Source organism: Medicago sativa, chromosome 8, assembly GCF_051527215.1.
Source record: "Medicago sativa cultivar Bolivia chromosome 8, Bolivia_mono, whole genome shotgun sequence".
Taxonomy (NCBI): domain Eukaryota; kingdom Viridiplantae; phylum Streptophyta; class Magnoliopsida; order Fabales; family Fabaceae; genus Medicago; species Medicago sativa.
The window spans coordinates 77,651,816-77,678,169 of NC_140756.1; the positions used below are offsets into that span (position 1 = coordinate 77,651,816).

The 26,354-nt window shown below is 32.5% G+C and overlaps 4 protein-coding genes across 10 annotated transcripts; 3 read left to right on the forward strand and 1 right to left on the reverse strand.

The window, feature by feature from the left end:
* Positions 1 to 5,202: 5,202 nt before the first annotated feature.
* On the forward strand, positions 5,203 to 5,734 carry LOC146901785 (uncharacterized). The gene has a single exon (XM_085738461.1). The coding sequence runs from the start codon at positions 5,305 to 5,307 to the stop codon at positions 5,551 to 5,553; it is 249 nt and encodes an 82-aa protein (XP_085594587.1). The 5' UTR covers positions 5,203 to 5,304; the 3' UTR covers positions 5,554 to 5,734.
* Positions 5,735 to 8,696: 2,962 nt separating this feature from the next.
* On the forward strand, positions 8,697 to 13,074 carry LOC146901786 (aminoaldehyde dehydrogenase 2, peroxisomal). Of its 2 annotated transcripts, XM_085738462.1 has the most exons (14): positions 8,697 to 8,865; positions 8,963 to 9,186; positions 9,343 to 9,491; positions 9,891 to 9,983; positions 10,067 to 10,190; positions 10,321 to 10,386; positions 10,565 to 10,631; positions 10,781 to 10,857; positions 11,080 to 11,193; positions 11,602 to 11,679; positions 11,770 to 11,921; positions 12,022 to 12,082; positions 12,168 to 12,274; positions 12,801 to 13,074. In XM_085738462.1, the coding sequence occupies exons 1-14, from the start codon at positions 8,757 to 8,759 to the stop codon at positions 12,889 to 12,891; spliced, it is 1,512 nt and encodes a 503-aa protein (XP_085594588.1). In that variant the 5' UTR covers positions 8,697 to 8,756; the 3' UTR covers positions 12,892 to 13,074. The 2 variants fall into 2 exon arrangements, with proteins under 2 accessions (XP_085594588.1, XP_085594589.1); XM_085738463.1 differs by lacking the exon at positions 11,080 to 11,193.
* A 2,952-nt stretch (positions 13,075 to 16,026) lies between these two features.
* Positions 16,027 to 17,456, forward strand: LOC146901787 (F-box protein CPR1-like). The gene is made up of 2 exons (XM_085738464.1): positions 16,027 to 16,121; positions 16,506 to 17,456. Exons 1-2 carry the CDS (start codon positions 16,101 to 16,103, stop codon positions 17,307 to 17,309), a joined length of 825 nt encoding a protein of 274 aa, XP_085594590.1. The 5' UTR covers positions 16,027 to 16,100; the 3' UTR covers positions 17,310 to 17,456.
* A 4,651-nt stretch (positions 17,457 to 22,107) lies between these two features.
* DEL1 (DP-E2F-like 1) lies at positions 22,108 to 25,658 on the reverse strand. 6 transcript variants are annotated; one of them, XM_085739012.1, is made up of 11 exons: positions 25,485 to 25,658; positions 25,327 to 25,394; positions 25,182 to 25,234; positions 24,994 to 25,071; positions 24,828 to 24,887; positions 24,604 to 24,739; positions 23,579 to 23,643; positions 23,393 to 23,465; positions 23,235 to 23,296; positions 22,708 to 23,095; positions 22,108 to 22,474 (listed from the first exon to the last, which is right to left on the reverse strand). In XM_085739012.1, exons 1-11 carry the CDS (start codon positions 25,565 to 25,567, stop codon positions 22,386 to 22,388), a joined length of 1,155 nt encoding a protein of 384 aa, XP_085595138.1. In that variant the 5' UTR covers positions 25,568 to 25,658; the 3' UTR covers positions 22,108 to 22,385. The 6 variants fall into 6 exon arrangements, with proteins under 6 accessions (XP_085595138.1, XP_085595140.1, XP_085595137.1 ...); XM_085739014.1 differs by having other exon boundaries at positions 22,679 to 23,095; XM_085739011.1 differs by having other exon boundaries at positions 23,235 to 23,314.
* Positions 25,659 to 26,354: the final 696 nt, after the last annotated feature.

Here is a 26,354-nt window from a genome sequence, read left to right on the forward strand (position 1 = left end):
TTTGCAGTTGACAATGAGGTTTGTTTCATAACCACTCGACACACATTAATTAAGCTGGACCTCCTGTGAGTTTCCATTTATCAAATATCATGTCATTGATTCCAATTGGATTGCTAACCATCCACTTTGTTTAACCGTTTTTCAGGATTAGAGTTTGGTCTAAGGTAAATAAAGTTTAACAAAAAATTCAACTACTTTTCACAACCCATCATTTATAAGTGGAAGTCATTTTTCCGTCTCAGAGGTTGTACATTTAGGGTTTTATTCATGATGACGTGTAGTTTTTAATCTTGGTCGTTAAGATGAGATTTGAGCAATCTAGATTACACAATAATAATATTAATTTAAAATAATCCTAACCGGTAAATAATTGCTATTAAACTATTTATTCATACTAGCACAAAGACAGATGTAGACTAACGTGATTGTTTATCAACGTTTTTTGTATACTTCCTTGTATTTGTATTTTATTGTATATGTACCTCTCTCTCTCTCTCTCTCTCTCTCTCTCTCTCTCTCTCTCTCTCTCTCTCTCTCTCTCTCTCTCTCTCTCTCTCTCTCTCTCTCTCTCTCTCTCTCTCTCTCTCTCTATATATATATATATATATATATGGGGTTTGCTAGGATACACCCACTAGTTTTTATTAAGGTGTGTTTTAGCAAAGATATAACTAAAAAGTTGTTAAATACACCTTAAGGTGAATGTTGCTAAAACACACCTTCTAAAAAATAAGTGAGTGTATGTTAGCAACTCCTATAGGCATTTGCTAGGATACACCCACTTATTTTTTAGAAGGTGTGTTTTAGCAAGTTATAACTAAAAAGTAGTTAAATACACCTTATAAGGTGTAGCTTGCTAAAACACTCCCACATAAAAACTAGTGGGTGTGTTCTAGCAAATCCCTATATATATATATATATATATATATATATATATATATATATATATATATATATATATATATATATATATATATATATATATATATATATATATATATATATATAGACACACACACACATATAAGTAAGTTTTAAGGAAAAAAAATTAGAGTAAACCTTTAACCAAAATGTTCGAATAAGGAGTTAGTTTTCAAATCACCTATCACCTATACATACATTTGAACATGGTCTAAATAGCTAATCCACATGGCAATCTATAGTCTCCTATCAAAGCTTTCTGCCACATGTCCTATTTTTTACAAACCATTGAAACCAAAATTTGAGGAAACTATTCAAATTAATTTATTTCTTATAATAAGCCATTCAAATAGCATTGACTTATACTTAATAAATTCACATTCAAATATTTGTTGTTGATAAATAAAAAAATTAAGAGATAAATATTTATCTTTGATAAATATAAAAAAATACAAGACAAATATTCATCACAATTACTTAAAAAAAATATACGACAAATATTCATCACTGATAAATATTAAAAAAAACAAAACAAATAGTTTTCTCTTATGTATAAAAAAAACATGAGACATATATTTGTCATAGATATATAAAAAAAACAAATGTGTAATATTTGCCCCTAATACACAGAATAACGTGAAACAATATATATGAATGAAAAAAAACACGAGACTATTATTTTTCATTAATACATAAAAAACACGGGACAAATATTTCTCAATGATAAATATTAAAAAGAAATATGGCACAACTATTAATCATGAAATCCTAAAAAAACACGGGAAAAATATTTTTTTATTGGTAAATATTATTATTTTTCATAAACAAAAGTGATGGTAAATGCATTACCCAAATTCATTAAAAAAAACATAAATATGACGGAAAAAAAAGGGAAACTAGGTCAAGACATTTTCCAAAAGACATAAATCTAAAGTCATGCAAGCTTAACTTATTTCTTATGTAACCTAGGTTAATGCTATAAGGAAGAGATGTGGTAATATATTTCATTTTAGCCTCTTAAAAAAAATGCTATAAGAAAGAGAAGGGGACGAACAAAAAATAAATAAAGGGCTAAACCAATGTTAGCTAACCTATATGCGCATGAGTTTCTTTCTTTATGAATTAATTGATAAATATTAAGAAATCACTAGACAAATATTAAAAAAACACGGGAAAATATTTATAACTCATAAATAAAAAAGTACGAGACAAATATTTATCGTAATTTTTTTATGAAGTTTTTATCACTGATAAATATGTAAAAAAATGGGACATATATTACTCAGTAATAAACACAACATATATTTTTTATTGTAAATATAAAAAAAACAAGACAAATATTTATTACTGATACATAAAAATTATGAGTCAAATATTTTTCACCGATAAAAATAAAATAAAAAACACTTGACCCTAATAAAAGATACAAATTTGTCATTGATACATAATAAAAGGAAAAAAGAAATTCGTTGTTTATATAAATATATTTTTATTTTGTTTAATCAAAGTAAAAAGTAAATTTAAAAGATAAGGAAGTACACGACTGGGAGGCAAGGACCTGACCCTGTAAAACATAAATACAAAACCCAACAATGCAGTACAAAAGTGGTAATGAAAGAGAACAACCTAAACAACCACAAACGATCTAGTGAACCGACATCGGGGCGCGAAATCAAATTACAAAAAAACGCAGAGTGAATATTATGAGCATTTAAATAAGCATATGGATCGTCTGCCAGCACAGACACGACCCAAGTTCCAAAAGCTCCATTCGAAGTATTAGCAAGTCATAAACACTCTTTCGAGGTAAAGCAACCAATTATGAAACAAATCCATAGAGCCAGAATAGTCTTGAAACTTCAGTTGTAGTCCAGATTGAGGGATGAACAAACGACAAAAATCTATCACAGTCCACCAACGGCGCAAGAAGCAACCACGACGGATAAAATCATTTAGGTACGATGAACGACTACTATTGTCAACACGGAGCATCTACACACCTATCCCTTTCGAGAAACATCAGGATAAAACCAATCATGTTGAATTGAGATATGCATCCAACATAACAATGCCAGAACTAAAGAACCCATATCTTCAATCGAGAGAACCATATTCATGATTTTCAGACCAAATCTCTGAGCCGGAACAAAGCCACCATCCATCTTCATCTCCACGAAAATAATCGCCAATAAACATAAATGAATAAAACATAGCAAAAATCAGATCGATAAACTCACGATCTGACACAATCCACCACAAAAAATAACTCATAACCGCGTCGACGCCAGAGCAGTACATGACAACTACGACGTTGAACAAAACCAGTTACCACAACAGAATCAGCTCACACCAAGACTGTGAGAGGTCAACCGCAGCGACGCTTCACTGATGACGATCTGAAACCCATAAATATATTTTTCATTTATGCATAAAAACACGGGACATATATTTATCACTAATAAACATAAAAATATGGAACACATATTTGTCATCGTTGCAGCAAACACGGGACATATATTTATCACTAATAAACATAAAAATATGGAACACATATTTGTCATCGTTGCAGCAAAAAAGTACAAACATATTTAAAAACTTTCGGGATAAATAATTTTCTTCAATAAATTAAAAAATAAAACAATTTGAGATTGAAAATTAATAGTCTATCAGCCGTGCATTGCACGGGTTAACGCACTAGTTCTTTACAATTACGATGTATATTCAAATTTAATTATAGAATTCTGTTATGAAAGATAAATTTGTTCAAAAAAGCCTCTGACCATATAGTTAGTTAATCGATAGTACTCCCTCCTGTCCTATTTATAAGAAAAATTTGACTTTTTAGATTCATTGAGTAATTGATGAATCTTGTCTAAAATATAGACCAAATACATCATTTATGCAATGAATCAAAAAAGTCAAATGTTTCTTATAAATGGGACCGGAAGGAGTAATTAACTTTTAAGTTGCCGAGATATATATTAACACAATCGAAAGTACTCGTTGAATCATCCAGGATAGCCGGTCTTGTGGCTATCGGTTCAAGCTAATCAACATAACTCTCTTTTACTTGATTTTCAATATTTTTCATTTATACTTCTACTATTTTGCACCTTTATCCATTTATACTTCTGCTTAGTCGTTTACCTTCCATATTTTTTTTGTAAGTATATTTTTCTATGAATTTCTTAATCTTGACTCATTAGCTTAATCTTTCTTTGTTTCGTCCCGATCAAATTCCAAAAATTGAAGCGTGTTTTTCTGACGAATTGCTAAAATCTGAACGGAGATGAAAGGGAAATTCTTTTTTTTTTTTTTTTTTTTTTTGAAAGAATGAAAGGGAAATTCTAAGGGCCCGGAAGAGATATGGAAGAGAAAAATTTCACAATTTCTTAATCATTTCTCATTATCCCGGCCACCTCAGCATGTGCCGGTCCATTTTTTGGAGAGTCCATTGGGTGCTATTCTTTGACTTCATATTTTCAGTTTGACTGTATAAATTAAATTAAATCATATATCCAGATGGTCCTTGAAGCTTCTAAGAGAGGCCTTTTTTGGAATAAACACAGAAATTGAAATTGGAGCATAAACATGGTGAATATAAGATAAAAAATAAAAAATAAAATTGAGCAAAGAATATAAGATAAAATAAATAGGTTGATGTTGGTCCAAACATCCACATATATTTTTTTATCAATACAATTGGTCAAATAAACTTCTCAAGAGAAGGTTCCATCTAGACGGACGTCTTTGTTGAACATGGTGGCGTCCGAAACATTAATAATTATTCGTTCTGCATGCGATATATCATTATTATTGTTAGGCTTTTTAAAAAGACACGATAGATAAAAATTGTTGATTAAAAAATGCATATTCATGAACCAAAAAAATTAATATCTTCATTTGTAAAAAAAAATGAAAATCTTTAATATTTGGCCATTTTTTAGTAAAAGATTGTAATATTTTTACATAAGAACGTGCTTTTATTTGATTAGTATTGTTTTTTTGACAAATTTGATTAGTATTGTTTTTTTTTTTGAAGAAATGATTAGTATTGTTAAATAGTGATTTTTTTTTTTAAGGAGTTAAATAGTGGTTATCGTTTGTCTGATAAAAATTATAAATAATATACGTACAGACAGTTCTTCTTCACGTGCTAAATTTCACACGCCTAAACAGCTCATGCATTTGGATATAATTGAATTTTGTAATCAATGACGACTAGTTTGTTCAAAATAAAATATATCAACGACTACTAGTATAAATATGCCTATCATTCATCATTATATACACACTGCATAATTAATTGGTAATCCTTCAATTGAACTTCATATACAAAGCGATTTTTTTGGAGGAACAAAGAAAGAACTAGATCGAGAAGCTATGAATCATGGGAACGTGTACAACTCATATGGAACTTCTTGGGCAGACCAATGGGACAATGGTCCAGACCCTATTATGGCTGATTCCAATAACAACAAGAGCACAACAAAATACAAGGAAAAGTTTGGGGAAGGTTTAGGTAAGACCAAAGGAGTGGCCTCTACCGGCATGAAGAAATTAAAGGATGGTACCTCCGTTGGTCTCCACTGGATCAAGACCAAGTATTCCAAAGCAACCCACAAACATTAGGCCACTTGAAAATTTTAAATATAATTTCTTTGTGTACATTTTTTTTTTTTTAATTCATTTATTCTTTGTGTGTACGTGTGATCTAGATGCTTGCTTGTATATTTTAGTTTTCACGTTTATGTTCACCTTTGTTGTACATCATATTTGAGTATAAAATATATTGTGTTTTGATTTAAGCTAATTACCAAGCATCGATGCGTGTTTGAGAGTCATAGAATATTAACGTAAGCTAAACTCTGCATAGAGGACTGAGTTGACATCTTCATATATAAATTAACAATATATGTGATTGAATGTGATTGAACGGACCAATACAAAAATGCTCTGTTAAGATTTTTGGGAACTTTTCCTAATTTAAGGATTTCTTGTATATATGTGTTTATCAAAAAAATTATTCTAATTTGTTAGCTGAAAATGGTCTACAACTGAGTTTAGGGTGAGCTTACTGAATTGTGAGTTGAGCGTATGATAAGCCGAATTAAAGATACTTGAGGTAGGTATAATCAAATTTTTATTAACCGACACGAGGCTTCGTTTACTCAATAAGATAAGATGAATGCACACTCAGAGAGCACATGGATAGTTCGATCTCGATGTCTAATATTTTTTATTAAACTTATTTTAAGGAGAAGGTTTAGGCATGAGGTAGGCATCTTTGGGAGGCATTATCAAGAAAAAGAAGGATTGCAATGCTAGAGCAATTTTCTCACGATTTAATTTTTTTTGACAAAGGTAATACTCAAACAAGGTATTGACATTGTAGTATTATGACATAATTAATTTCTCTGTTATAGTAATGAATTATGCGTTAATGGTTTAAATTGACTCTGTAATAGACGTGAAGTCTGAAAATAATCAGCACAAACATAAATTATGTCTCAGAAATTGGAGATTTTTTCAGATTTTTGACGTTATATTTTTTCTATGAACATAAAGTCCAAAAAATGGATCTAAAGGTTGAATGTTTTATGATTTTTTTCCATGCATACTTGGGACGCTGAAACATTACTTTCAACATAAAATTAGAATTTTTCAACAATTGATGAGTTAATTGTGAATTTTTAAAAGTAGAATAAACTCAAAATAGAAACAAGGAAAATCTCAACTTATTAATCGATTTTTGAATTTGTTTTTTTGCAAACATCTCTATAAAATAAACGTAGACATGATCGGTAAAGTTTCGCAACATTCCAACTAAGCCTCAATTTACTTTTATTTTTCAACTAAAACGTGCAAAATTAAAATTTTGTTCCGAGTAAACATATACGTCAAATTTTATTCTCTAATTTTATAGGTATGGTTAAAACAACGTAAAAACTTTCACCATAAAATTTTGGAATTTTTAAATTATGGACAGATTAATTATGAATTTTCATTCCCCCGTTAATTACGACTTTATATCTATATAAAACTAACAAATTTAATACTTCCTCTTACACCTTATTTATACGAGACATTTTGATCCACTAAATTTAATGTATTTAAACTAGATACATCAATTTTCATTGATTTAAATATCCTTTATAAAAAAATCGATAAATGGAATAAGACGGGTAATACTTTTTTTTCACGGAAGGGAATTTTTTTTGTTATCAAAAATAAAAATTGAACTTTTAAAAAATATGAATGACCAAAATAATTTTTCACTTTTTTTGTATATTTTACTACTTCCTTTGTTTCTTTTTAACTGTTGTATTAGAATATTAGCATCATTTCCTCAAAAAAAGAATATTAGCATCAAATTAAGAAAGTGAATTCTTTGGCATAAGGATGTTGCTTTGAAAGTTGTCCTCTTTGCTTGGCGTCTGTTCTGTGATCGATTGCCAACTAAGGATAATTTGCTTCGTCGTGGCGTTATAGCTTATGAGGATAGGTTATGTGCTAGTGGTTGTGGTTCGTTAGAATCTTCTTCTCATTTATTTTTACACTGCAATGTTTTTGGGATGTCTGGTACTTGATTCACCGTTGGCTAGGTGTTTGTTCGGTCCTTCTAAGAGTGCCTGCATATTACCTTATTCAGTTTGGTTTTGTTGGTAGTACTTGTTCTAAGGTGCAGCAATCTATTATGCATCTGATTTGGTATGCTACTACGTGGGAAATTTGGAAAGAAAGAAATAGATGGTTATTCAATGGTAAAGAATATCCAACAGATCAGATTGTTGACAAGATTAAGTCACTTTCCTACCTATGGTTGAAGGCGAAACTCTCTAATCTCTCTTTCAACTACCATGGCTGGTGGCTTAGTCTTTTAACTATGTTGGGCATAGGCTAATACTATTTCTTTCTCTGTTTTTTTGTTTCTGTTTAGCTGTTTCCATTTTCCTGTATATAACATTGTGACTTTTGTTCTTTTCCTGGTACACTTTGTGTTAGGAAGAACGTTTGTTTGAGTAATATATTCTATTTTAGCCTCTTTAAAAAAAAGTGATTTTTTTTTCCGTCAAAAAAAAAAGTGAATTTTTGGAAGTTTTATTTTCCTTATTATAACATCATTTTAATGTATCAAAAAATTCATAGTTTTATGCGCACACTTTCTCTTTTCAGCAAATTTAATGTGTCTTTCTTTCATAAGAAACAAATATTAGTTACGGATTTGGATTGTCTCCGTTGAAATTTCTATTAATTTTATTTAACTTCACAGTAGTCAAAATTTAGCTCAGCTCTTTTTTTTTAGTAACAAAACTTAGCTCTGTTATTCATTTATGAAAAATTTACATTCATGAAATCTTTTATTTTATATTTTTTCATAAGAATTGTCCGTATATTTTGCATTTGAAATTTTTACAATGTTAATGGTCTTATTTATAAAATTTTGTTTTGTACTAATACACCCCTATCACAATAGAGAAATGATATTCTAACAACCATTTTGTGACAACCTATGTGACAACTTTATCTCTCATACTCACATTATCTGTTTACTTTCTCTCTCTATTGTTTTGGTTTCCGTGTCACTATCTACTTTTCCTTTAAAAATTGGTGGTTGTCACAAAAGTTGTTGATTTTTGGTTGTTAGAATATCATTGCTCATCACAATATTAAGAAAAAAGAAGAAGAAGAAGAAGAAGAAGGAAACGAGAAAAACGTGGCGAAGCGTAATACTACCTTAATTTAGTTCAGCTGAGTGAACACTTTCAGTTTCTGCAACATATTACTGTGATATCTGATCTATCCATCTCAATCAAATCCAAGAATAGTAGAAAATGGATATTGCGATCCCGTCTCGACAGTTATTCATTAACGGTGACTGGAAATCTCCCTTCCTCAACAAACGTATTCCCGTCATCAACCCCTCCACTCAACAAACCATCGGTCAGTAGTAATTCCGTCGTCTCATTTTACTCATACCGTTAGATTACTTCAATCATCTCTAATTCTCAATTATTACTGTCTTCTTCATTCAATTCAGGTGATATCCCAGCGGCTACTAAGGAAGATGTAGACGCCGCTGTTGCCGCTGCTAAAACCGCCCTCTCCCGTAACAAAGGCGCCGATTGGGCTTCCGCTTCTGGCGCCGTTCGTGCTCGCTATCTACGCGCTATCGCCGCCAAAGTTACCGAGAAAAAATCAGAACTCGCTAAACTTGAAGCTATTGATTCTGGTAAACCACTCGATGAAGCTGCCTGGGACATGGTAAGTGTCACTAGTCGTAACCAACTAACTCTACTGTTAAGTGTTAATGATTCCGCGCAAAATTAAAATGGACTTTTTATTTTAAGAGCATATCCTTGTAACTTTAGTACTGAGTTCAAATCTGGTCAGAGACGTAAAATGATCCTGTGTGTGTAGGACGATGTTGCTGGTTGTTTTGAGTTTTATGCTGATCTTGCTGAAAAATTGGATGCGAAGCAAAAGGCTCCGGTGTCTCTTCCAATGGATACATTCAGGAGTCATGTCCTTAGGGAGCCTATTGGTGTTGTTGGATTAATAACTCCATGGTATGATACTACTTGGTTTTTTTCTTCGTTTGCTAATTGTATATGTATTTGTAAAATTCTTATTTAACCTTTTTTTATAGCAATTTAGTTATTATATCGACTTCCATATGGTCCGTCCAGTCAAATCTAGACCATTGGATCAAGCTGCAACAAGAATTCAATTGTCTGAGATTTGACCGGATGGACCCGAACGCTGATTTTGTGCTCATAATTTTGTGTATTAATGAATTGCTAAATTTGATACGGCAATGCAAACTTTTTGTCATCGATAACATGTACTTTTATGGGATATTAGTTACGCCCCCTTGCACGTGCATTGTCGTTTTGCTTACTGTAATTGTCTTGTTGATTGCCAGTTGAGTTGAGTGTTGTTTAATGCTTGATCAAATGTTGTTTTAGGAACTATCCTCTGTTGATGGCTACGTGGAAGGTTGCTCCTGCTCTTGCTGCTGGTTGTGCTGCGATATTGAAGCCATCTGAATTGGCATCACTGTATGTTATGTTCTCATCAACTCTGATATTTTTGCTTCTTTGTTTTATTTGTTTCTCATGATGTATTTTATTTACAATTTTAGAACCTGCTTGGAGTTGGGCGAAATATGCAAAGAAGTGGGCCTTCCTCCGGGTGTATTAAATATTCTCACTGGATTAGGCCCTGAAGCTGGTGCTCCTTTGGCATCCCATCCTGATGTTGACAAGGTTCAATTGTCTTTAGATTTTTTTAATAGATTTGGAGTTATAGAGGGCCATATCTATGTCTCACATTCAATTTACTATCATGTTGTAAAGCTACTATGATCCCATGACCAACATTTGATGTTTCTAACAGATTGCTTTTACTGGAAGCTCTGCAACTGGGAGCAAAATTATGACAGCTGCAGCTCAGCTGGTCAAGGTATTTTGAAGCAATATTTTCTATAAATTACATACAATTCATATTTCATGATGTTTGAATTAAATGAAGAACACACACTGAAACACACTCAGTGGAACCTTTTTTTGCCTATTCATATTTTTATTTTCTACTTTTCACGAGTTCCTGCTGTAACATCAAATTTGTGGTTTCTTGGCAGCCTGTTTCACTGGAGCTTGGTGGAAAAAGCCCGTTAATTGTTTTTGAGGACGTTGACCTTGATAAGGGTTAGTGCCTTCTCCAGTATAACTATTTAGCTATGGACAACCCATACTTACTTGTATTGTCGTGTCGTGCTTCCTGAACATATGATTGAGGATGAATAAATCTTATCAATTTACTTAATGTACTGATCCCCTTTCCCCATGATTTAAAGCTGCGGAATGGGCAATCTTCGGTTGCTTCTGGACAAATGGTCAGATATGCAGTGCAACTTCCCGTCTTATTGTACACGTAAGTATAATAGATTGATCCCACTCCTTCCGTAAACTTTTGTGCTAGCTCATTAAACAAGTAATTGTAACTTCCATTTGCGTTTTTTCTTTTGTCTGCGTATATCGGACTGATCGTGCTAACTTCAATTGAGCTAGAACTTTGTCAGACAAATTGGTAGTTGGGATTTTGTCGGCATTCATCTTCAAAAACTGATAAGCTAAGATACTCTTATTATTTCAGGAAAGTATAGCAACAGAATTTTTGAATAGGATGGTGAAATGGATCAAAAACATCAAAATTTCAGATCCCTTGGAAGAAGGTTGCAGGCTAGGACCTGTTGTTAGTGAAGGACAGGTTTATTTTCATTTCTCATTTCTGTACAATGTATATGCTTTATACTTAACTTATATTCTGAACTCTGTAAAGTAAAGGACGGTTATGCTTTTGTATGTTCAAATTGCTTCTTCATATTCAATGAAAATGTATTGGTAAATATGATATTGTAATGAAATATGTCAATTTGCTTGTACCATGGACTGGTATAAAGCTTCCTGAGAAGCACTATTGACTGGTTGGTTTTAACTTGTATGTATAATTTATGAGAAGGAAGAAGGAATCTTCTTCAAACCATTGTATATGTCCACATAATGTAGTTTTCTTTATGGTCAGGCAACTAAAAATAGTTTACTGATTCTAAACATATTTGTCTGGAACAATGATTATATGATATCTAATATTCTGTATTCACATTATATGGTTCAGTACGAAAAAATATTGAAGTTTGTCTCGAACGCTAAGAGTGAGGGTGCGACAATTTTGACTGGTGGGTCTCGACCAGAGGTATGATTATGCTTTCTGTGCAAGTGTGTTCAGTTAGGTATTTCTGCAGTTTCCATGATAATTGATTATGTTTTGCAAATGCAATGGCAGCATCTAAAGAAAGGATTCTTTGTTGAACCAACCATCATAACTGATGTGACTACTTCCATGCAAATTTGGAAAGAAGAAGTATTTGGACCTGTTCTGTGTGTAAAAACGTTTAGCACCGAGGAAGAAGCTATTGATCTAGCAAATGACACTATGTGAGTCAGTTTTCTGCGAACTAACGTTAACTTCATCTGTATACTGTTTTCCGGTCATTTTTGGAATGGTATCTAAGTTATATACTCTGGTCCTCTACAGCTATGGCTTAGGTGCTGCTGTAATATCAAATGATCTAGAAAGATGTGAGCGTGTAACTAAGGTGAGACTGATTAAAGGTCATCAAGAAAACAACTAAATAATTGGATTGTTGTTGCAATTGAATAGTTTATCTTGCTCTGATGCAGGCATTTAAGGCCGGAATAGTATGGGTCAATTGCTCTCAGCCATGCTTCACTCAAGCGCCATGGGGAGGCATTAAACGTAGTGGTTTTGGCCGTGAACTAGGAGAATGGTATGACTCTATTTACTAAATTAGCTAATGTGAAAGTCTCCTTAAATGCCTATCTTTTATTTATTTTTCTCTGGATGAAGAGGTGATCGCAACTTCTTAATATGCAAAAGAAACCCATAATTATAAGGTGAAGTCTAAGTCTGTGGATTGTTAAATGTAGTACATTCCCTGCTGACAGTGTAGTGATCATCAGATACTGTACTTCTAAATTCAATTTAACAGTCAATAAAGCTATGAACGGATCATGGCACTGGTGCATCCCTTGCATGGTAAAATTGGAATTATACATGATAGGGATTAACATGTGTCGGCACGTTTAAAGTTCAACCTAATTTGCATGTTTCCTTGGTCTGAATCTGGCATAAAGGGATAATTGGATTGGATAGACAATTAACTGTTACACAATCGCTGTAGAGACTACATACCTAAACCTGTATTAATGTCAGATCTGGCGTGGGAAATAAACAATTTTGCTAAACCTGTCTTATTTGACCTTGAGACTGATTTTGTTTAATATTTTTAACAGGGGATTGGACAATTACTTGAGCGTGAAGCAAGTGACTCAGTACATCTCTGATGAACCATGGGGCTGGTACCAACCTCCTGCAAAACTGTGATATGTATCTAAAAACTAACATGAATAAGGGTTGGGTAATACCAAATTATGACTATGATCCTAAGGTGGGAAGGCATATATTTATAATGTCTCTGTGAAACAATGGAACTGGTTGCACTCAAGTTTATGCCGGTAGTGTGTTTATTTGATTTGGTTTTATGCTAGCCTAACCGTCATGCTTCAATTTTTGAACTCCATTATGACAGACTTCTCTCAACTCTATTATCTTTCCTACTATGATTCCATTGAAGTCTATTCTGAATGGCCGCGATAAGTAGGTCATTGAGTTCTATGAGGGGTTGTGAGTGTAAAAATAAAGACTTTTAAGTTAAGCAACACTAGTTTCTTCGCACTCAATCGCTGATATTGGGATCCCGCTTCTTGCCTAAATAGAGTTAGGCTGCGCGCCTAGTTGCTGCTGTTTTTGTTTGGTGCCGGTTCTGATGTCTAAGTGTGGGCTGCTGCTGACTTTCTGCTGGTTGACCACTTGCTGTTTAGGGTGTTTGAACAGGAGGTTTGGCAGGTTGCTGTTGGTCCGCTGCTGGGTCTGGTGGTTTTGTTCTTCGATTGGTGCGCAACATTTTGTGTTTTTTTTTTGGGGGGGGGTGTGGGGTTCTGCCAGTTTTTCTGTTATGCTTGAGCTGTTATTTTTTGCTTTTCCTGCTATTTTTCGGTGCCTAGGTGGTGAGGCTGGGGTATGCATGTGGCTCTGTAGCATGTATAGTTCCGCATCATTATTGGGTGATTGGTTGGGGTGTGGTGGGTTTCCGGCGTTTCCGTCTATATGTGGTACTGTGCTATGTGTTTTTCTTTGGTTTTATTGCGGTTTTAATGCTCCTTGCATTTTACCGACGAGAATAAGTTTAATCATTTAAAAAAAAAAAATCGCTGATATTGAACTCATGTTTAACCCATGTTATAAGATGGCCTTAGATATAAATTTTTTCATAAGATGGTCTTAAACGTACAGATATAAATTTTTTCATAAGATGGTCTTAAACGTACACTTAGTCTTTGTTTATTTAAGTTAATCTATAAATATAACCTTTTGATTAATCTTATAATATAACCTTTTTTCGTATATGGCAATCAAAAGGTTCTAATCGTACAAAAAAAAAATCGTAAGATGGTCTTAGAACCTTTTGATTAGTTTTTCAATCCAAACTCCAAAGAAAGGATCTCCAAGTAAAAAAAGTTTGGAAAGATTAAGGGTCTGTTTTGAAAGACTCAAAAGTTAACCTATAAGTAGGGATGGGAATAGGCCAGGCCGGCCTACTGGGGCCTATGGCCTAGCCTACGACAGGTCAAGTCAGGCTTTTTTTCTAAGTAGAGTAGGCTAAGGCTTTTTTAAAAGCCTATTTAGCTAAAAAGGTCAGGCCAAAGGCCATATAAAAAGCCTCATATGTCTATTAGGCCGGCCTACTTAAGTAAATATGAATAATATTGTTTATTATTAGTACTATTATATTATATTTTGCACTTTGAATCAAATTATAAATTTGTTAACCTTTTTAGCAATTGAAGTTTATTAGCATACTTTGAATTTTTGCATATTTAAATGTATTATTATAAACTAGAGTTGAAATTCAATATATAATATATAATCAAATTCTCTAAAAATTCTTGTTAAATATAAAAAATGAGTTTAATTTCATTGATCTATTAGTTCGTTATTTGATTGAAACTTATAGCACATTACTTATTTAAAGATGTTTATATGAAATAGGCTTTTCAACAGGCTAGCAAGCCATATATGCTTTCAACAGGCCAGGCTCAGGCCTAAAAAATAAGCCTATGACAGGTTGCAGGCTAGGCTTAGGCCTCAAAAAAATTTTAAAGGCCAGGCTTAGGCCTTGCAAAGCCTAGCTCGGCCTAGCCTATTCCCATCCCTACTTATAAGCTCATGTGATAAAAAAAAAAAAATCTATTTGATACTAATAGTTTTTTAATTACAAAGTTTATAGCTTATTTTACTAGTTTATAGCTTATTTCTCAGACATTATTTCAATTAGCATTAGAGGCTTATAGCTTATATCTTATCATTTCTTATTATATTTTTATCCTAGTTTTAACTAAAATCCGTTTTTACCCTTTTATAATTTATTACAATTTAAACTCAAATAGATTTAATGTTATTTGTTTATAAAGGTCTAATACGGTTTTATCCGTTTTTACCCTTTTATAATTTATTACAATTTAAACTCAAATAGATTTAATGTTACGTTTCTTTTATTTGTTTATAAAGGTCTAATACGGTTTTTTGGGTTTGAAAAAGGTTTAATACTGTTACGTTACGATTATATTTTATATATATATATATATATATATATATATATATATATATTGTTCTTTTTTTTTTTAAAGATATACATATTTTTTGGGTATAAACCGGCTATCCTCCGTGAGCAACGGAACCTTAGTTAAGCTAGAAGAGACTCGTTTCATCTCATCTAAGCGCTCTTGGGTGAAAGATATATACATGTATTGTTCTCTTTCTTTTTTTTTTTGACAGAATCGTAAGCCGTATAATTTTTAACGTTAGTTTATAATTTAAAATGAACAAATAGAAACATATTTTATGGTTATATTTTTTATAACGTATAAAACTTAAATGAGTATAAAAAGTAAAATAAATTTTTGTGGGAAAAAATATTTTTTTAATAATAATAATATATAAAATATATTGTAAATTACTGAATTTAAGTATCTTTAAATTTCATAAAAAGAAATTATTTTAAATATTAATTATTATGAATTAGCAATGTCTTTTATATTTATCAGCTAGTTAAACCGTTTTGTCAAAAAAGAAGTTAAATTGTTAATATTATCAATGACTTCGATTAGTTTATCAACTATCTGCAATTTTTATCAAACAAAGTCTAAGTTTTTACACTTTCAACGTGCCACATCAAGGGTATACTAAAATTTTCCCAAATGACAACGGTAAAATCTTATTAACCCTTTTATATCAATGACTTCGATTAACTTATTAGTTATCTGCTATCTTTATCAAATAGAGTCTAAGTTGAAAAAAATAAATAAATTTATAATTAAAAAAGAAAAATTAATTGACAATTAAAACACTTAAAATTTTAGTGGTGAGTATTAAATACCAAAAAGGAAGTTAAAAGCTCCCACCGTTCCGTTTGGTCTGCCACAAGTAATCGCTTCTTCCATTTTGCATTGCACAGTCACAAAGAAATCGCTTCCATGGCTACAAAAAGTGACAAGGTTAGTAACGGTAGCTATATTCCTGATGAAATTTCCTTTTCTATTCTTTCCAAATTACCCCTCAAATCTCTCAATCGATTTACTTGTGCCTCCAAATCATGGTCTCTTTTATTTCAAAACCCTTATTTCATGCAATTGTTCCGCACCAATTTCATATCTATGCATCGCTCATTGTACAATCACACCTATCTCTTCCTAAATATTAAGGAGATATCGCCACATCCTCGAGACGGTTCCAATCTGTATTTGCTCTCTGCTGAAGAAGAATTTAAGAATAGGGTCAATTTGAAATGGCCAGTTTCATTTCAACAGGATGAGATTTATATTGATATGTTGGATTCTGGTATTAATGACTTGCTTTGTTTCTCTGATCTTGATCAACAGTTTATTGCATTATGGAATCCAGCTACTAACGAATTGGAAAATCTTCCTCCTAGCCCACCTGAGTCTTTACCTTTTAATACTGTTTGGTTTCATCTTCATGGATACGGCTATGACCCTGTTAATGACGACTATAAGATCATTCGTCGTGTTTATATTAATCAATATAAACCTTGTGACAATGTTGATTGGACTTATCTGCCAACCATACCATGCCCTTTTTGGGAGATTTATAGTCTAAGAAGTGACTCTTGGAAGAGACTTGATTTGGATATGCCTATAAGTAAAAGTCGTAAGGTGTACTTGAATGGATTGTGCCATTGGTGGGCGTATACAGATGTAGCCGATCAATACATGGTTTCTTTTAACTTGAGCAATGATAATTTCTTAACTACACATTTACCCTTGGATATGCAAGATAGCTATCCTGATGAGTGGGTGAAGAGAGAAAGTGATCCTGACGTGTGGGTGAAGAGATACTTTGACTTGGTGGTGTTAAATGGGTTCGTTGCTATGATCTCAAAGCATGTAAAGACAGCTTCTTTTCACATATATGTTTTGGGAGAACTTGGTGTTAGAGAATCATGGACTAAACTCTTTATTGTTGGACCCTTGCCTAGCGTGGAGCGTCCTGTTGGAGCAGGAAAAAAAGGTGATATATTCTTTATAAAAAATGACAATGAAATAGCTTGTTTTGATTTAAATACCCAAACAATTGAAGATCTGGGTGTTAAAGGGGAGTATTTTTGTTGTCACTTTGCAATTTATAAGAAAAACCTTCGTTCGTTTCGCCGAATTAGGAGTTAGTTGTTAGGATTTAAGATTTTATTTCCAAGTTGAATGTTCTGAAGCCATTTCAATAGAAATGGGCTTGCTGTTTTCTTGTAATACATTTATGATATGAACCTTCCTTTACCATTATTATTTCAATGATCTCCTATCTTTCCTACTGCATATTGTTCTTTTGACTCCAATTGTATGCATGGTCTTTTGTCTTTACTGAATGCCCTCAATTTTCCTATAGAAATAGTGTACATTTTGGAAACTGTTGCCATTATAATGAATAAAATATCTTTGTTTGAACCTCATGGAATTTATTTTATTTATTAGTATGTTCCAAGTATAGGTGGGTTGGACATGCTATTTGATTTCTTAATCAATCAAGCTCAGAAAATTTTGTAGTGGTGAAAATTTATATTTCAAGTATCTTGCACAAGCTTTTGAAATACTATGTACTGACAGTAATAAACTATGCTCTATGATAGAATAGATATTTGGTGAAAAAGAACATGTAGATCCTTATTAAATAAAATATACAAAAGATTTAAATTTATTATCTGTTGATAACTGCACAATTTTAAGGATAAGATACATGTATGTCATGAATTTGACTATTATACCCCAAATCGCAATTAACATGTGCGATAGAGTAAACCGATAATTGGAATTCTCTACTGCTCACATTCTGTTATCTGGTTTCCACCTCATAGCAGTTCCATTCCATTATGCATGGCTGTAGATATATGCTGTTGTTGGCTTGTTTTACCTCATTGATCAGAAGTAGGCAACTAATAAAATATAGATGGGCTCAAGCAGTGTTTTGTAGAAGAATTTTGTTTAGAATTGTAATAAGATATTCAGTCCACGACTCAATAAGACAATAGGGGCATTTTCCTATTTATATTGTCTTTGCCTCTCTAAGTCTTGGTGAAGAATACAACAACAATAACAACAACCAAGCATAATCCTATTAATTGGGATCGGCTACATGAATCAAAAAATTACCGTCATAATTATAACACATTTTTCTATGGCCATAGTGTTGGCATCTTTGTTGAACTGTTATACATTTAAGGAAAAAAAGTGGTATAATTGTATTCACTTGCAGCAATTTTTACATAAACATATTATTCTTGACAACCATATAGTTACTCATATTACGGAATTTGGATAAATGACAACGGACTAGACTGTTTTGATTTAAATGCCCAAACATCTGTTGTGCGATGGCAATTTGTAAAAAAAAAATTTATTCCTGTTGGCTGAATTAAGAATTAGTTGTACTTGCATTCCAAGTTTAAAGCTTTCACCCAAGAGGGTTATGGATATACTGTTATAATTTATGATTTTATTACCAAGTTGAATGCTATGACTTATTAAGTCATTTCAATACAAATAGGTGTGTTCATTTCCTATATTATAATAACCATCACAAGTGTATGAAAAAGAAACATTTATCATATGTATCGTTCTTTACCATTTTTATTTCCATGTTTTTCTCTCTTTTCTATTGGTATATTGTTCTTCTTTCGATTCCAATTGTAAGCATAGTATTTTGTCTTTATTGAACGCCCACAGTTGTAAGCACGTGGAACATCAAAAGCTGAATCCTTCTGATTATTTCAATGTCAGTACTTGTAAAATCCCAGTTTGAGCAGAAAGTGCTGCATGATAAAAGGGCAGTGAACTCAGCTGTGATATTTTTGTTCTGCTTTTGACACTAATCTCTTGTTTCTGGTTTTGTACCATGCAACATTGTCCTGGTTCAGCCGTCAAGGTTTTGATACTGTTTTGATCAACCAGCAGTCAATGTTCTTTGATTTTTCTCCATGTGTTTTGATTTAAAGAAATTAGCAGTTTAAAAAATGCTCAGCTCCTTGTTTTATGTAGAATGGAGAACTAAGTTGTGTGTGGTGACTCAAAGCAACTGTGCTTTGATTGTCACATTAAGTAATGGTAGTAAATATCTGAACTTGGAGCTCATGTAGAAGCAACTGTGCTTTGATTGTTGTGACAGTAAGTAATATGAGAAGAAACTGCATGACTCCAGGCTCTGGATGTGGAGTGTGGACCTTCTATCATCACTATCATAGGTCCAATTAGCATTACAAAATGCTGGGACACTAAGGCATGTTTGTTGGCTGCTAAACAAGACCAAAATCAGTGGTCCCTTTGAGATATCAAAGAATTCTTTTGACAACATTCTAATGAGATTGCAAATGCAGTAGTTGGGACATAATTTGGCATACCTTGTTCATACAATAACCAATCTTGGGTCCCCGATTCCGAATTCGTATAAGAATAAAATCATTAATATTCAATGCAAAACACAACATTATTATACCATAGGTACTGATACACTACTCTTGCAAAAGCATTCTCAGCACCTGTTGTGTCCTAGGAATTGGTTGCTGCCACAATCATCTATTTGTGCAACTTGTCTTTAATACCAACACCGAAGGACATAGAGGGACTTGTATTGTTTCAGGGGACTTGAGCCTAGCTTACTTTTACCTATTATTTTATTTTATTTTTAAATTATAATCACTAATCGGAATATTAAGCATGGAACCATATGTATTTGAAAATTATTTTTTGAGGGGAAAATTGTTCAAAAAGTTGAGTGTAATTCATTTATATATGGTATTCATAACATACAAAAGAGTCGTTATGTGTTCTTTTAAACATTTAAGTGTAATTAAATGTATACAAATTCGGTAGGTAAATTCCAATTTTTATTATTAAAAAGTATACATTGCCACATCGCTAGTGATTGTTTTTCGAGGAACATCACTAGTGACTTACGAAATTTTTATTATTGTTATTAAATTTATCCAGGAAGTAAGTTTACTTGAAATATATGGATTGAAATTTTATTCTAAAATCATTTTTAAAAAATATGCTTAGATAACATATATATTATATTATTCTCCAAAATTAATTTCAGAGAGAGATTTAGACATGACGAATATTGTATTCAGTATTCTCCCTAAACTTCCTATTGAGCCTCTCAACCAATTTACTAATGGTTTGAACTTAACTACATTATGCTTGTGATATGTATGAACTATGTTTGCTTTGTGTATTACTATTACTTATTTATTTGTACGATCTAAGTCAGTTAACTGGGTCTGTTCAAGCAATTTGATTGCTTTGTCAATCAAGCTGAAATTTTAGAGTTATAATGAAATTGTATATTTAGCGGGTAGCATGCACTCACATGAGGATAACCGGTCACCAATTTATCTAAGCACATAACACTGCCAAAATTTAGAGGCAATGGTCCAGGCCATTTGCAAAGGATTCTCAAATTACTCATAATCCATTCATAGTAAAACTTGTCCAAGAAAAAGGCATGTTGAAATTAACCGTCATTTCCCAAAAAAAAACATTGATGATGATGGTATTCAGTCTCGAGTAAACTGCCTAGTGCATCAAAGCATAAAACAGCTAAACTAAAACCCTTTTAAAATCTAATTATGAGAACCTTATCCAATCTAGATATTGAGGGAGGGGCAGTGCTCGTGATCAGCTTCTAGATGTTGCAACTACATCCAGACTAAAACAAACAATGAACAGATGTTACATGTGCAACTACATATCCAAAAAGATGTTACACGTGCAGCTCAGAACAACATTGGCCAAATTATTAGACCTTGTAGACATGAAAACTAGTTTGACTGATATTAATTTATCAAAGAATTAATAATATGAAATTCTAATAAAACGATGAAAATATCATCAAAAAAATAATATGATAAGACTAATTTGCCCAATCAAAACCAAACTCACTTGAATATAATTTCTTAAAGGCTAAAAACAATTTTTTTTAAATACAAATACAAATAAAAATGAAATGCCAAACACAGAAAAATCATATTCATCCAAGAATCAAACCTAAATAAAAAGTTATAAATTCTCTCATTCGGAGGATTGGAGGAGACATGGACTGAGACACCTAGTGAACCAAAGACTGTTTGGCATTTAATGTGATTCATATGTTAAAGGGAGGCTCGTTATGTTAATTAAATGGGTCTTGCTAGCATTTCCCTAATTAAATAAATAATGAATTAAGGAGAATGATGTTAGAGCATCTACAATGGTGAGGTCTTCACCATTTAAGATTTAGTACCTAATAGGTACTCCCATTGTGGGAAAAAAATTTAGGGGTCTTCTAAGACATGGGGTCTAACTTAAGACCCCCATCTTTAAGTGGTCTCCACACACTTTTTTATTAAAATAATATGTTAGTGGTGGAATATAAATGATTAAGAGTTAGTGGTGGGACCCATTTAGACTTTTTGTTAAAAGATCTCTATTGGAGTGACCAAGTACCTATTAGGTATTGTTATTATAAAATAATAAAAAAGTGATGTGTACAAGTAGGACCCGCTTAAGACCTTCAATTTGAGGGTCTCCATTGTGAATGCTCTTAAGCATCAAAAACAAGCAAGTTTTCATGAAAAAATTATGTAATCATTGTTTGATCAAAAGTAACATCTTATATTTTCAAGACAAAATTACTATTTGTATATTCCTTAACGGCTTAACCAGGACACTGGTTAGCAAAACCCATAAATTAAATAATGAAAGTGTTCCACACCAATGTACCAAAAAAAAAATAATGAAAGTGTTGACTCATAGTATATCATATTATATCCACATTACATACATGCAATTATTCTTTTATTTTTGAAAGGAACATACATGCAATTATTTTTGAGAGGACATACATGCAATTATAATGACGTGAGAAAAAGGAGATGATGAAAAGGACCAACTGAATCTAGTTTGTAGAATCAAGACACCAATTTGACCCATAAAATTAATAAAGAATCTAACGTGCAACCTTATATTGAAGGTATATTAAGACTTTCTAACATGAACAGCTGCAAACAAGCAAACAAGATTTCCCTTTGCACAAAGAGGTGTGATATAGAATTTCCCAAGTACAGCCTAATCAGATATTAGGCCAAGCGTCACAGCTAAAAAAATCCGTACATTCTATGTTGGCACATCTAGAATGTGTCTAAGTACACTACAATGGAATATCTCTCTTTTCGAAAAAAAACTATTTTATTTGACTTTGTTGCATATAAGTTACTACAAAACTTGCGTTGACCTCTTCCCAGCAACTTCAGAGTACCAAGATTTCCATGCTTCCATGTAATGAGAGTACAGTTCTTTCAAAGCTGTAGAAAAAGTAAATCATAACAGATTAGTTGAATATTCAATAACATATTTCAGTAATCAAGCCACTGCATAAAGATTAAACATAACATATCTGCCCAACTATGAAACAGTATCAAAATAAAACTACTAGTATCACTTGCTGCAAAAAAGTTTAGTGAATGAATAATGAATTGTCAGTGTAAAAAAAAGAAGTCATTTTTTACTGTTTGCAGAGATGAAAATGCTTAATTGCCTTGGTTTTGATACTGAGGGCAATGTTCAGTAGCGAGACTCTCCCAGTCATGCACCTGCTTCACTTTATTCTCAGAGCTTCCAGCTTTGGATACAAAGGCAGGAGCAAAAGGACCAAATTGATAGTTAGCTGAAGTCTGTTTTATGCCTTGTTTCACATCTTCCAGACATAGCCCACTATCATTTTCCATTGTCTTTTGCTTCTTAAAGTCACCACCCATGAACAAGTCTGTTCTATTCCTGGCAAAGCTTATGTTTGTGACATCATTTCCAAACGCCCTTTTCCTAGAATCGTTTTGTTTTGAATTGTAAAGTGATGCCTCATTCAATGTCTTCCCTTTTAAGCCTAGCCACCTGAATGCTGGTTTTCTTGTATCTGTGGTATGGGTCTGCATCATTTTGTAGAGTGACAATAATCAATAAAGAAATCAATGCAAAGAGGAAATGTGAAACTCATTCTCACTACTATTTACTAGTAAATTTGAACAAATAAAAAATATAAAATGAAAAGTGTAAGGAGTATATTACCTTCTCGATAAGGTTCATGGAGGTTAGCACATTTGCAATATCATAAAGGCGCCTAACTTTTGCTGCAAGGCCAGATGGGACTGTAAGTGAAAAGATTCGTTGCTGACTCTTTTGTTAACGAAAACAAACAAATTGGTAATTCATTTTATATTACTTACTTCTCATTGTTGATGAATTATATGCATCTCCAAGCAACAACCTTGCTGCATCATCAAGGGATATCATTTCCAGCTGCAGAGTAGAGTGGTTATCGTTAGTCAACAAGTTTAACATATCAGATGTATGGCATGGATATTAAAGACATAAATCAGCTTGGAATGAACAAGAAACTAGGCAATTCTCACGTTAGAACAGACAAAGAGCTTGACAAAATTCTGAGTAAGCAGCGCCAGAGATTTTTCCCTTCTGTCTGCAAAACATTAAAGTAGAAAAGTGAGCCTCAAAATGCAATCAGTGCCAAGTCTAAGTCCACATACGACTCCAGTATTATAAAATTCAATAAACAATGGTATCCATGCACATCTTTAACTAAATTATCATTCTCTGGTGCTAATAACAGTCATAATCACTAACAGTATCATACGATATTAAAAGTTGTTTTGTTCGAATGTAAATGGTATTCCTAACCCTAAGAAAAGAAAACATCCTAAAAACTTGAACAATCTGATGAGAATTGGGATTGTTCTGAGGATACAAAAGTAAAAATAAATCTCTCGCAATCGTGCACAAAAGACATAATACAGGTATGGCATACAATATGTAGAAGAAAACTCTAACAACTAAGTGTTTGTTTAGATTAAGGTAGAGTACAATAGCACCTTAAAACTATAACCCACAACGTATTAATGTGTGTGTAGACTGAGGTTAAAGACCCCTCGACCTATGCTTACCCAGCAAAATTGGATTGAACCCTTATTTAGTTAACTTGGGGTTATTTAAAAACACATTTTTTGTCATCAAACATAATTATTAATAGTATGCAGAGAGAATTGTTTTTGCAATTTGCAAATTAAAGTTGGCTAAAACTTAAGTTATAAAAGTTTGTTCCAAACCCATGTTTCAAAAATTCTGCTATTAAAGTAGTTCCTCAAAAATTCAAATTATCGCCACTCTACTCTAGTTTTTCTTAAAAAATCAAAATTATGATGATATTTTTAAATCATTAAAAGGCTAATTCCGTGACCCAAAATTTGAAGAAAAACAAAATAATCTACTGACCTATAATGCATTTAGAAGAATAAACTGTAAATATGGTTTTTTAGTAAAACATTACAAGACAGAACAAACATCATATACCACAACAACAACACCAGCAAAAACACAGGTTCATAAATCTTAAACATGTTTGTACCCAAAATAAAAAAGTTACCATTTTTCAAAGATCTGGGAAAAGTTGAATTAGGGTTTAGATTGTCATTCTGACTTCCAGTGGGTTGGGATAGTGATTCACCCTGACTTCCAGTGGTTTGGGATAACAATTCGTCCTCATCCTCTTCATCCGATACCTAAATCACGAAAGTACTTAAAAACAACCCTACTAAACCAATTATACTTCTCATAAAAATAAATTATGTATGTGAAAATAGAACTCACCTTCACATCTTCATTGCCACCTTCTTGTGAAGAATTGAGATTCTGCCATAAACCCTCTTCCTAAAAACCCATTCAAAATCAAAACAATTACATAAAAAATAAATTACAATTATTGAATCACAGAATTTAAATTAAGAAGGAACTGAATCCTAAAATTTGAAATTACCTTAAGCTCCTGTAAAGCAACAGGAATTGCCGCAAAACCTTTCCAGGTATACTGATTCTTGGCTTTTCTTGCAAGAACCTAAAAAAAACCAAACAAAATAAAAAACCGATGAACAAAAATTAATAAAAAAAAAAGGTGGGAACATGAGGGAACAAAAATTAAGGTTAAAAAATAAAAAATAAACGAACCCCGATGCTTTCGAGAACATTGACAATATCATAGATCCGTCTTCTCTCAACACCTGAACATCATTAACAACTGTTGTATTAGATCCAATTTGTTTTTTTTTTTTTTCAATTAAAAAACTAAAAAGTGAATCGTAATAATGAATACCTAATTTGGCGGCAGCATCGTCGAGACCAATTAAACGAACATCGTCTTTGTTATACAAGCTCAAGAAACTGCAATTCATAAACCGAATCAATAAATAATTAGTGAATAAAAGAATTAAGTGAGAGAGAGAAGAGAAGAAGAGTAAGAGTAACACTTACTTGGTGCATAAGAGGCCGAGGGATTTTTGTTTACGATCGTAAGTGTGGTGTCGTGAAGGAGGATCGGAGGAAGAAGCAGCCATGGATCTGAAATTCGAAATTTGGAGGGAAGAGAGAGAGATGTTTGATGAATTAAGGAGAGAGAGAGAGAGAGACGATGATGTTGTTCGAATTAAGGAGAAAACGACAGAGCCGTTTAGATATAAAAGGGGGAAGAGAAGAGGGTGTTTGTGTGTGGCGGGCCGAAATTTGAAAATTGATGGAAGCGAGCGTGTTTTTTTGGATCCAAAAATTGGTTTTGCGATTTGCGTTGGAGGGAGGAATCTTTTTCAGATTTTGTTTTTAATTAAAATCTTTTTCAGTTAAGCGGGAGTTTGTTTTTGTTTACTGTTTTGTTTTTTCATGGATAGATAGATAGATGGCTTACTTACGCCGCAACCTCGTATTTGAATTCTCTTATCCATCACTTCCATTAGGGTTACCTGCGTCTGTTTACGAGGAGTAACTTTTGCTCAAACCAATTATTATTGTTTTTGAAAGACACACCATATTATATTTAAAAGTTAAATAATACTGTATTTTGATGATTATAAATATCTCAAATTTCTTTTTTAATTTATCTAAAAAATTCAACAAATTTTGGTTCTTCAAATATTTGTTTGTCGAAATTTTTTGTTCTGTTTTTAAATAGATTAGTGTAGAGACCCAAGAGCGTTTAAATGAGATGATACAGATCTCTTTTAGTTTAATCAAGGTTTCAGCTGTTGGAAACTATGTGGAAAATTGAGTAATTGACTAAACACAAATTCCCACAATGGGTAGAACTAATGTAATGTGAATTGAAAAAAAAGGAAGTCTCACATCGGATGG

What these genes read in the sequence shown, in the direction of transcription:
- LOC146901786 (XM_085738462.1), top strand. Translation starts at nt 8,757, where the DNA reads ATGGATATTGCGATCCCGTCTCGACAGTTATTCATTAACGGTGACTGG. An exon ending in GATCTAGCAAATGACACTAT is followed by an intron (nt 11,922 to 12,021) that starts GTGAGTCAGTTT and finishes GGTCCTCTACAG; the next exon opens with CTATGGCTTAGGTGCTGCTG. An exon ending in GGCCGTGAACTAGGAGAATG is followed by an intron (nt 12,275 to 12,800) that starts GTATGACTCTAT and finishes TATTTTTAACAG; the next exon opens with GGGATTGGACAATTACTTGA.
- DEL1 (XM_085739011.1), bottom strand. Translation starts at nt 25,567, where the DNA reads ATGGCTGCTTCTTCCTCCGATCCTCCTTCACGACACCACACTTACGAT. An exon ending in TTGCTTTACAGGAGCTTAAG is followed by an intron (nt 24,888 to 24,993) that starts GTAATTTCAAAT and finishes ATGGGTTTTTAG; the next exon opens with GAAGAGGGTTTATGGCAGAA. An exon ending in TAATTCATCAACAATGAGAA is followed by an intron (nt 23,315 to 23,392) that starts GTAAGTAATATA and finishes TTTCACTTACAG; the next exon opens with TCCCATCTGGCCTTGCAGCA.
- LOC146901785 (XM_085738461.1), top strand. Translation starts at nt 5,305, where the DNA reads ATGAATCATGGGAACGTGTACAACTCATATGGAACTTCTTGGGCAGAC.
- LOC146901787 (XM_085738464.1), top strand. Translation starts at nt 16,101, where the DNA reads ATGGCTACAAAAAGTGACAAG. An exon ending in TGGCTACAAAAAGTGACAAG is followed by an intron (nt 16,122 to 16,505) that starts GTTAGTAACGGT and finishes CTTGATCAACAG; the next exon opens with TTTATTGCATTATGGAATCC.